Consider the following 11330-nt stretch of genomic DNA (forward strand, 5'->3'; position numbering starts at 1 on the left):
CCATGCAGCCCGAGCCCCAAGCCTGCAGTCCCCCAAGGGAACCAGGGCTGGGGCAGCCGCAGGGCAGAGCCAAGACTAAGCCCACCGGGAGGCCCAGAACAGGCAGTTTGGATCCTGTCATCGGCGGACCCGCCCCTGATTCCTCAGTCCCTCCCGGCGGCCTGGGCCCCGCCATTGTCCTTCAGCATTGCTCCCCATGGCCACTGGTCCCTCTCTGCTTCCATCCATCTGTCTCCCCTCCGAGGCCCCATGTGGCATCTCTGCCTCTCTCCCTCCGGCTCCAAAGAAAGCCTGTATTTGGTGGCTGCCAAAGACCTCTGTGGAGGGCCCTGTTTGTGTCATGTGTCTCCAGGCTCAAGGATTCCGTATCTGGTGGCATCTGGTGGCATTGGAGATGTGCACCTGCCTGGCGCCATCGCCCCTGGCCCTCTCCTTTTGCTTTGTGATTTTCATGATGTTTATATTATTTAATGCCTCTGGATCTCTGCTTATCTTGCAAGTCGACTCTTCCTTTCCCTCTCTCCCCCTGTCTCTGTCTCTGCCTTTTTCCCTCTCTCTGTCTCTCTGTTTCTGTCTGTTTGTCTCTCCCTCTCTCTGTCTGTTTGTCTCTCTTTCCCTCTGTCTCTGTCTCTGTCTCTTTCCCTCTCTCTCCCCTCTGTCTCTGCCTTTTTCTCTCTCTCTTTCCCTCTGTCTCTGTCTGTTTGTCTCTCTTTCCCTCTCTCTGTCTCTGTCTCTCTTTCCCTCTCTCTCCCCTCTGTCTCTGTCTCCCTCTCTGTCTGTTTGTCTCTTTCCCTCTGTTTCTATCTTTGTCTCTCTTTCCCTCTCTGTCTCTGTCTGTCTCTCTTTCCCTCTCTCTGTCTGTTTGTCTCTCTTTCCCTCTCTCTGTTTCTGTTTTTGTCTCTTTGTCTCTCTTTCCCTCTCTTTCCCTCTCTGTCTCTCTTTCCTTCTCTCTGTCTCTCTGTTTGTCTGTTTGTCTCTTTCCCTCTCTCTGTCTCTCTCTGTTTCTGTCTCTTTGTCTCTCCCTCTCTGTCTCTCTGTCTGTTTGTCTCTCTTTCCCTCTCTCTGTTTCTTTTTGTCTCTCTCTCTTTCCCTCTCTGTCTCTTTCCCTCTCTCTGTCTCTCTCTGTTTCTGTCTCTTTGTCTCTCTTTCCCTCTCTCTGTCTGTTTGTCTCTCTTTACCTCTCTGTCTCTCTTTCCCTCTCTCTGTCTCTCTTTCCCTCTCTCTGTCTCTCTGTCTGTTTGTCTCTCTTTCCCTCTCTCTGTCTCTCTTTCCCTCTCTGTCTCTCTTTCCCTCTCTCTCCCTCTCTCTGTCTCTGTTTCTGTCTCTTTGTCTCTCTTTCCCTCTTTCTGTCTTTGTCTCTCCCTCTCTGTGTCTCTCTTTCCCTCTCTGTGTCTCTCTATCTCTTTCCCTCTCTCTGTCTCTCTTTCCCTCTCTCTGTCTCTCTGTCTGTTTGTCTCTCTTTCCCTCTCTCTGTCTTTCCCTCTCTCTGTCTCTCTTTGTCTCTCTTTCCCTCTCTCTGTCTCTGTTTCTGTCTCTTTGTCTCTCTTTCCCTCTCTCTGTCTGTTTGTCTCTCTTTCCCTCTCTGTCTCTCTTTCCCTCTCTCTGTCTTTGTCTCTCCCTCTCTGTGTCTCTCTATCTCTTTCCCTCTCTCTGTCTCTCTTTCCCTCTCTCTGTCTCTGTTTTTGTCTCTTTTTCTCTCTTTCCCTCTCTCTGTCTCTCTTTCCCTCTCCCTGTCTCTGTTTGTCTCTCTTTCCCTCTCCTGTCTCTCTCTGTTTCTGTCTCTGTCTCTTCCCCTCTCCCTCTCTCTCCCTGCCTCTCTCTCTTGTCTCCCTCTCCCTGCTTCTAGACAGACTCAGGGTCTTCCAGCTGGTATTGGGTTCCCTCTGGCTCTCTGCACCCCTGGTTGTCCCCCGTGGATCCTTAGCTTCCTCTCCTGTGGGTCAGTCAAGATGTATGAAGTGCCTACTAGGTGCCAGGCGTGGGCTAAGTGCGCTGGCCAGTCAGCACCCCCGGATTCTTTTCGCTGAGTCCCCGGATGTACAAGACGTCTCTGTCTCTTCTCAGTTTCTCCGTGTCTCTGTATTTCCCGGTATCTCTCTCTCTCCTTGTCTCTGGGGCTCTGCCAATCCTCTCTCGGTTCTGTTCCCTCCCGCTGCCTCCCTTTGGCCTTCTGTTTCCATGTGTTGGGGGGCCCGGTAGTCCCTGGGTTGGGCCAGGTAAGACCCCCCATCCCCATCCCCCCCATGCAAACAGCAAAAAAAAAAAGAAAGTACAGATTTGAAAACTGCAAAAAACACCACAGCCCCGCCCCCCTCCCCGCCCCCCCACCCCCGAGTTCCCAGACGGGATCCCATTGTGTCCCTGCCGCGGTGAGTTGGTCCAGGCTGGGCCAAGGAGCAGAAGGGGGCCGAGCGTCGGCCGGCAGCTCCCCTCCCGCCGCCGCCCCGCCAGGCGCTCTCCTCTTTCGCTCGCCCGCCAGCGGGCCCCCACCCCCACCCCCCCCGCCCGCCCCCGGTCGGCCCGGCCCCTACACCGGCGTGGTTTTCCTGTTCAGGGTGTTGGTGTTGGAAGCCCCGCTGGCCGCCGCTTCTTTGCTCAGGGTCCCGGTGGCCCCGGGGGCGGAGCCTGGCCCGGTCACGGTCACCGTCACCCCTCCGGTCTCCTTGGGGAAGGCATTATGCAGCGTCAGGAAGCCTGAGCCGGAGCGCTCGCGCTCAGCCGTGCCGTAGGGTCCCCCCACCCCGCCCCCAGCCCCGCCGCTGCCGCCGCCGCCGCCGCCGCCGCCACTGCCACCGCCACCGCCACTGCCGCCTCCTCCGGGCGGCCCTCCGAGACCGGCGCCCACGCTGCCTTTGGACGGATCTCGGCTGAGCGTGTACATGGAGATGTCCGTAGAGGGGAAGCCCTGCGGCGACGTGTCCCGGGAGGGCGAGGGCTCGCTCGAGCGGGAGCTGGAGCGCGAGCGGCGGCGGTAGCGGAAGCGGTAGCTGGGCAACCGGAGGATGGCCGACTGGGGCCCCCCGCCGCCGCCGCCGCCACCACCCCCGCCGCTGCCGCTTCCTGCCCGGCCGCCGGGCTTGAGCAGGTCGGCGCGAGACTGGCAGTGCGCTTCGCGGTTGCGCTCAATGTAGATGTTGACGGCGAGCACACCGATCATCTCGGCCAGGATGAAGGAGAGACCCCCGAAGTAGAAGGACCAGCCGTACGAGTAGTGGCTCTTCTTCTCGTCGTCGCGCTTCGGGCCAGGCTCGCCCGCGTTCGCTGAGATGTACACTATCACGCCGATGATGTTGCTGAGGCCTGGGCGCCGCGCCCACCGACGGGGCGGACAGACGGAAGACGGACACCGCACACGGGGAGGGAGGGAGGGAGGGAGACTACCGTCAGCCCGAGTGAGCCTCGACGGCGGAGCCTACCCCGCTGCCCTAGGCTCCCCATCCTACCCCCCACCCCGGGTTCCCCTATCGCATGTAAGCCCCCTCCTTTCTGCCCATCCCTACCCCCTTGTCTAAATCTCCCTCGTTCTCCTAAGGGTCCCCTCTTTCCAAGGTTTCTTCCTTTTTCGAAGCCCCTTTCCTTTATGCCCTGCTTCCTATAAGTTCCATTTCTTCTAAGCCCCACAGCTTCTAAACTCTTACCTAAGAGTCTTTTCTATGCCCCGCCTCTTTTTCTAAGCCCTGCCTTCCTCCCCGAAGCTCCTCCTTCTACTTGACTCTAGCACCGCCTCTTTTTATAAGACCCTCCCCTTTCTCTGGTTCCCTCTTCTCCGGTCAAGACCTTCCCCTTTGCCCAAGCCCCACCCCTTTCAACTAAACTCGCCCCCTTCTCCTAAGCCCCTCCCCTCCTTAAGACCTAACCCTCTGCCAAGCCCCTCCCCTTCGTCTAAGCCCTTCCCCTTTCTTCCAAGCCCCTCCCCTTCTAAACTCTTCTTTTTCCTAAATTCTTGCCCTCCTCAGTTCTCTGCCCTTCTCTCCTTTCCCGCGAATCCCTGCCTCTCCCTACTTAACTCCCCGCTTGTCAGGCCCTCCCTGTCGTCCTTCTCCTCTTTCTTTTAAACTGCCCCGTCTCCTGGGCTCTTCTCTTGCCTTCGAGCGCCTCCTCTTCTCTCTGAGATCCTCCTTCTGCCCTTGTCCTAGACGTGACCTTGAATGAGGACCTGCCCTCCCTTTGCGAAATGGGGCTGGGGCTCGGGGCGTTCCCGCGGAGACTCCAGGGCTCCACCCCCCTCCCTGCCCCTTCTTGGAGCCCTCACCAGCGGCTACAAACAGGATGCCAGCCCCCAGGATGATGTTCCGTTTGGACTTGTAGACTCGAGAGGCAGCCACACACACACCCCCGAGCAGCAGAAGGATGGCGCTGAGAATGGGGAAGATGCTGGATGCTCGGACCACACCTGGCAGGGGACCAGGACGAGGTCACGCGCTGCCCTGCCTTCCCCCTCCCCTTCTCCTTCTCCCCAAGGCCTGGGACCAAGTTCTTCGGTTCGTAACCAACTCTGCTTAGGAAAGGGCCAATCAAAATTCAGTGCCGCCCGGGAGTGTTCGACGCCCCGATGCGAGGGGCCAATCCCAGCTCTGGATTCCTAGGCTGGCTGGTTAGAATCAGATTCTCCTTGAGCTCTCCGCTCCCCTGGGAGCCCTCTCAGCCAATCAAAAGCCACGGGATCCCAGCCAATGGGCTTCAGCGATGGGCATCTGGGCTCCACCCTCTGGGTTGGGGAGGCAAGTCCCACCCCCAATTCCCAGCCCCCACTTACGGAGTAGATACTCTGCACTGTCATGGTCGTAATCTGTATCTTCCGGGAAGTGATTAATCTTCACACAGACACCCCGCTTCAGCCCTGGGGAGGGGTGGGGGATGGAGATTAGTGGTGAGGGGCCCCACACCGATGGCTGGGCCTCCCGTGCATCTCCGATCCCTCCTTCCTCTCCTTCACCCAGGTGGAGGCGTCCTCTCTGGCCCCTTGCAAAGGGCAGCCCATTGGCCAGCCCCCTTCCCTGGCCTGATAGGAGGCTAGAGCCCCCGAGTCCGAGGGAAGGCTCCGGGAGGCAGGGAAGGAGAGATCCGAGAGCGTGCCCAGGGAGGAGTGCCATCCTGACATCCTAGAACACCCAGGCTGGAAGGGACCCGAGCCTCCAGCTCCCCTCTCATTTCCCGAGAGGGATGATTTGCTCAAGGTCCCCCCACTGTGCTTCCCTCTCTACATCTAAGCCTCCCGGGAGGGGCTGTCCAGGCGTCGAGGGTCAGCGAACTCCCAGGATCTCTCTCTTGAAAAGGCAAATGGAAATAGTCCTACATGGGAACCGGGAGCCTCCCAGCCTGTCCGTCTGTCTGTCTGTCTGTCTTTAAGCCAGCCCTTTCCTCTCCGCCTCCACTCTTACCCTGGAAAGTGCTAGTGCAGGGTCTGGGGAGCCAGAGGAGTTTAGACCCAAAGCTCAACAACAGATACAATATGCAGGGAGGACGGATGAAAGGGGGAAATGAGGCAGAAGGAAGGGCAGAAAGGCTGAGACTCCTGTGAGAGAAAAGATGCTGACAAAAGATCACAGTGGTGGGGGAAAGGGGAGAAGGGAAAGAGAGAAGAGAAATGGGGGAGAGGAAGGGAGGGGGAGGGGGAAGAGGGGGTGGGAAAGTGGGGGGAGAGGGAGACAAAGAGAGGAAGAGGGAGGGAGGGTGAGGGAGAGAGACAGACAGAGAGAGAGAGAAAGAAAGGAAGGGACAGAGAGAGGGAAAGAGGGAGGGAGGGGGAGAACGAGACAGAGAGAGAGGGAGGGAGGAAGGGGAGAGAGAAAGGGAGAGGGGGGAGAGAGACACAGAGAGAGAGAGGGAGGGAGGAAGGGGAGAGAGAAAGGGAGAGAGGGAGGGGAAGAGAGAGGGAGAGAGAGAGGGGAGGGGGGAAGGAGAGAGAGGAGAGGGAGGGACAGGAGAGTGAGAGAAAGGGAGGGAGAGAGAGAGGGAGGGAAAGAGAGAGGGAGAGAGAGAAGGAGGGAGGGGAAAGGAGAAAGAGGGATGGGGGAGAGAGAGGGAGGGAGAGAGAGAAAGAAGGAGAGAGATGAAAAAGAGGAAGGCAAGAATCATATTGAAAGAGGAGGACCTCCTTGTTCATTGCTGAGCAATACTGTTCAGTGTTTGAGGAAGGGGGAGGGAGGGAATAAGCATTTATATAGCACCTACTATGTGCCAGCCACTGTGCTAAGAGTTTGACAGTTATCATGGATCTCATTTGCTCCTTGAGAGCAGGGACTCTTTTTACCTCTCAGCATCCTCAACCCCTCCTGCTTAGCATCACACCTGGCACATAGTAGGCATTTAAATGCTTGCTCTTTCTTGACTTGCCTTGGAAGGGAGAGGTCAGAGAGACCACTGAGATTCTGATATTTGGAATGGAAACCAGCCTCCCATCCACTCTACAGGTACGGAACCTTGGGTTGAGGAGAGGAGCAGGAAAGAGGACGTGAGCAGTCACTCAGTCACTGGGCATTTATTAGGTGCCTACTGTGTACGCTGTGCTAAGTGCTTAGAAGGGGGCCTCGTCCTTACCTTTAAATGCTCCAAGTGTTAGAGCAGAAAAGGACAACCCCAAATCCTGAGAACAAGCCCACCCTCTCCTGTTTTTCTGAGGGAGACAGAAGCTGGAAGGAGAACAGAGCCCTAAGCATCGCTGGAGCCTGTAAGCCTGGGCCAGCCCCTAAACTCCCACTTTTTTACAGATGCAGAAACTGAGGCCGGAGAGCAGAGCCAGAAGTAGGGAGGGAGCCCTGGGCCCGGCCTGGGAGGCCCTGAGCACAGACCCAGCGTGGGCGCCTCCGGTGCCTCCCTCTCGGGTGGGCGGGCTCTGTAAGGCACGCGCACGCAGGGGCCTGGCACACAGTAGGCGCTGCCTAATGCGGTCCCGCTCTCCCTGCCCCCAGGCGAGAGGCCCCGTACCTTCGAGGCAGCAGATCCTCCAGAGGCCCGAGTGGGTGAGCCCCCCGGGGTCCCGCTTCTCAGCCGCCCCCCCAGGCCCTCTGGCGGGGGGATCGTCGGCGGCGGAGGCAGACAGGTTGGTGGTGTTGCAGATGAAGGCCCTGGTGTAGAGCCAGTAGTCCGTGCTGATGGCGATGGTCATGAGGCCGAAGGCGGCGAAGGCACCCACCGTGGTCAGCAGCACCTGGACGCCCTTCTCACACCACAGGCCCCGAGCCTCTGTCCAGCGCTTCAGGGACTCCAGCCTGAAGGCTGGCAGCCGGGGGGCCGCCGGCCACCACCGGGGCAGCGGGGGAGGGGCCGTGCCTGCGGCGGGGGGCGGGCAGGCTCAGGAGATGGGGACACCCCGGGTGGGGGGGCCGGTGCCGAGCGCGAGGAGGCGGAGGCGGGTGGCCAGCGGGGGTCAGCGGGCTGCCATGGTCAGCGGCTACAGGCGAGACGGGAGGGCAGGAATTAGAGCCCAGGCGTGTCTTTCCCTGCTGCCCCCATTCTGGGGTGCCCTTCTCTGCCTTGTGTGAGGCCTCCTGGGGTGCCTGGGAACCTCCTCTGCCTTTCCAGCCCAGCTACACTCTCCCCATCTCGTAGGAGGGTGAGAATTAGCTTCCAGGCTAACTACCCATTTCACAGATGGGGAAAGTGCATTCAGAGAGGAAGAGGACTTCCCTTCCTTTCTTTGGACCTGGCTATCCGGAGAGCCTGAGGGTCAGGGCCCAGGAGGAAAAGGGAACCAGGACTGGGGTGAAACAAAAAAGGCAGGAGCCAGGGCCACCCCCAATTCCCAGAATAAAGAAGTCATCTCAAGAGCGAGCAGCTACAGAGTGCTCCAAAGTTCACCAAACTCTTTAAACACATGATCTCATTTGATCCTCACAATGACCCCTAAAAGGCACCCACTACGACTGTTCTCCCCATTTTACAGATGAGGAAACTGAGGCTGGCAGTAGTTAAGGGACTAGAACAGGGTCACACAGTTAGTGTCTGAGGCAGGATTTGAGCTCAGGCCCTTGACACCAAGTTCAACATTCAGATGCGACTCCATGTGTCCCCATCATTTGTGACATCTGCCTCCACCCACTCGGAGGAAGGAAGATCTGGGTTCGGATACTGCCTCTGACACTTCCAAGCTGTGTGATCCCGGCAAATGATGTCACCTTCCTGTCCTTTCGTTTCCTAGTCTGTGAAATGAAGGGGCTGATCTAGAAGGTAGTCGCTTCTGGACCTCAATCTAGAATTCTCTATCCTACACTACTTCCCAAATTGAAAATGATTACAAAGAATATTTTGTCCATTTTGCAGGGGCATAAACTGAGGCAGAGAGAATCAAGGGGACTCAGATTTCTTTAGTCAGTCCCAGGCTTCTCATCTGAGAGTTTAGGGAGAAACATTTTTTTTAGAAACCATCAGGGGTCAGGAACAGATGAGGACCCCGTCCCCAGGGCCCTGGGCTCCTGCTGTGCCCACTTCCTTTGCCCATCTCTGCCCCATCTTGACCTTGAATACCATTCTACTTGGCTTCTGCCCCCAGCCCCTCACATTTCAGACCAAAAGGGACCTCTTCCTGGGGGAAGAAATGAAGACATACGGAGGGTGCATTTGGAGCCCTTCCCCCTTCCCCCTTTCCTGTCCCCCTGAGTTCCCAATCCTCACAGCTCAGAGCCTGGGGGCGCAGGACAGGATATCTCCCAGGCCCCCCAACCTTCCATCAGCACCGGAGGAGCCCCTCCTGGCTTATCCTCTGATCCTTATCTGGGGAAATTCACCCCACTCCTGGCCCTGGACTCCCCACTACCTCCATCTACTCTGCCCAACAAGCCCCAAGACCTTAGGGACAGGACAGGGCAGGGACCCCAAGACGAAAACATTCCCTCCCCCATTGCTTGGATTGCTTTGATTGGTGGCCACGTGGACCCCCTGGAGTCTCTTCTCTCTTTTCCCAGTGCTCTCAGCACCCCTGACCTTCTCCCCCCTTTAACCTGACTGCCAACGCTCCCCTTGGATGTCACCCATTCCTAGAGTCTTAGCTCAGTAGAAGCCCAAGGAACCTTCAAAATGATGGTTCTGGACTTATTTTACAAGGCAGGAAACTGAGGCACAGGAGAAGGAAAAAGAGAAATGTCTTTTCCCAGTCTCTCTCCCTTAGTACTCACAGCCCCCACAGCCCAGAGCCCTGAGAGACAGGAAGGATAAGGGGGTTTAGAAACAGAAGCAGAACCCCCACCCTGAAGAGCTGCCTCCTCAGACCCCAGTTTCTACTCCATTGACAGGTGCACTTCATCTCCCCTCTTCTGGTACTTCCTCCCCCTCCCCCCAGCACCCCCCCAGTCTCATACTCCTCCTCCCTTCCCCAAGTCTCTCTCAGAACCTAGAATGCCTAGGACCTCGGGCAAGGTAACCTTGACTGCTGCCTCAGTTTCTCCCCATTCCTCCTATTAGCTAAAAGGGGGGGCCGGATGTAGGGGAGGTGGTCGCCATAGCAACGGGGCCTTTAAGAGGCCTCCTCTCCTCCCCCATCCTCTTCCCTCCCACACATCAGTCCCTCCGATCTGCCTCCAGGCAGACCCTGGGGTGTCCCCCCCCAACTCTTTAGAGTCCGGGTTTGCCAGGAGGGGGCCTCCAAGACCCTCTCCCCTGCCCCCCTCCATCTACCTGGCCAGGCCGGGAGGAAGTGTCTTTGGGTGGTCAGGGGCCCTGTCTCCCAGCCCCTCCCCTCTGGACAATGACCCCCTCCTCACCTGGTGCTCCTTGTAGTTGGGCCTCCGCTGAGATTGGCAGATGGGTATGGAGAAGAAGCCCTCGGTCTAGAGGACCCAGGCGTCCGGGGAGATGAGTCGCAGGGTCTGAGGGCTGGAGAACCCAGGTGTCGGGGGCTGAATCGCTGGGATGGGGAGCCTGAGAGCAGAGTGTTGGAGGACCCAGTAGTCTGAGAAGCTGAGCTTCTGGGATGGAGGATAGAGAGGCAGGTGGAGAGGGGACCCAGGTGCCCGGAATTGGGGGCTGGGAAAGCCAGTTGTCCGAGGAGCTGAGCCTCGGGAATTGGGGGGTCAGTGAACCAGGGGGGCAGGAGAACCAGGTGTCTGGGGCTTGGGGTTTCCGAGAGTGGAGGACTAGGGAACCAGGAGTCTGGAGAGCTGAGCCTCCGGAATGGGGGAAGGGGGAACCAGGGAACCCCGGCCGCTGAGATTGAGTGCCGGAGGAGGGGGGAGTTGGGCAGCTTGGGGATCCAGGTGTCTGGGATTGGGAGCTGGTGAGAAGGGTACCCCAGGGACCAGGGCGTCTGAGATCAGGGGCCAGGGGATGAGGGGGCCTGGCTGATCCGGCCCGAGAACCGGGGGAGGAGAGAATTCTGTTCTGCTGCCACTGGGTGATGGGAAGAGCTGGAGAAGGGGAGGGAAGGAGGGAGGGAGGGAGGGAGCAAAGGAGGGAGGGGGAGGGAGGCAGAGATGGGGGAGGGGGAGGATTTGGGTTTGGGGGAAGGGGGTACGGTCTGGCTCCAGGGAAGGCAGAGGCACTGAGGGAGACCCAGAGAAAGGGAGAGGTGGACAATGGCAAGAAGGGAGGGAGACCAGAGTTAGGGAGATTGGTTGGGTTGGGGGGCTGGATGAATGAAACAGAGAGGTAAAGAGATGGGAGAGATGAAGAGAGTCAGAGAAACTGGAACCAGGAGAAATGAGTGTATGTGTGAGAAAAAGAAAAAAAGAGGAGAGAAAGACAGAAAGGGGGGAGGGAGGGAGGGAAGGAAGAGATGAAGAGGTGAGAGAAAGCCAGAGCAGAGATGGTAGAGAGACAGAGATAGGAAGGGAACAGGCAGATGGGGAGAGATTGAGGAAGGGAGAAAGGAGGAGACAGGAAGTGAGAGACATGAGAGACAGGGACAGGGAGGGGGAGAAACAGAGACAGGAAAGGGGGCTACAGCTGCAGCTGCCTAAAGCAAGTGGGGTGGCCGGCTTCCTGGGGCTCCCCATGAGGAGGTGGCCAAGGTCACTGGAGGGGGAAGAAGGGGGCACAGCCCCCCCTCCCCCATCTCCATCTTCCCCTGTAGCAGCATCCTTCCCTCCCTTCCTCCACCTCCTCCTGTCCCCATGGCAACGGGATTCAGGCCTTAACCGGAAGCAGAGTGGGGGCCCTTTAAAAGGAGGACCCCCCCTTTAGCTCCCCCTCTACCCTCCCCCAGCCTGGGCTCCAAACCCTCTCCTCATGCTCTCGAAATCCAGGAGTAGAGAAGGAATGAGGGATCCTTCCCCAGCCACGGCAGGACCCCCAGACTCAGAGCTGGAGAGAGAGAAGAAAAGCGAAGGGGGGAGGTGTGGAGGAGGGGAGCTGGGCCGCTCTTAAAGTGACCAAGCTTAGCTTAGTTTGTCAGTAGG

General features: G+C 58.2%; 1 protein-coding gene across 1 annotated transcript; it reads right to left on the reverse strand.

The window, feature by feature from the left end:
- Positions 1–567: 567 nt before the first annotated feature.
- CACNG8 (calcium voltage-gated channel auxiliary subunit gamma 8) lies at positions 568–11254 on the reverse strand. The gene is made up of 5 exons (XM_056796695.1): positions 9699–11254; positions 6928–7393; positions 4757–4840; positions 4253–4393; positions 568–3300 (listed from the first exon to the last, which is right to left on the reverse strand). Exons 2-5 carry the CDS (start codon positions 7106–7108, stop codon positions 2528–2530), a joined length of 1179 nt encoding a protein of 392 aa, XP_056652673.1. The 5' UTR covers positions 7109–7393; positions 9699–11254; the 3' UTR covers positions 568–2527.
- Positions 11255–11330: the final 76 nt, after the last annotated feature.

The sequence above is a fragment of the Monodelphis domestica genome, chromosome 4, assembly GCF_027887165.1.
Source record: "Monodelphis domestica isolate mMonDom1 chromosome 4, mMonDom1.pri, whole genome shotgun sequence".
NCBI lineage: Eukaryota > Metazoa > Chordata > Mammalia > Didelphimorphia > Didelphidae > Monodelphis > Monodelphis domestica.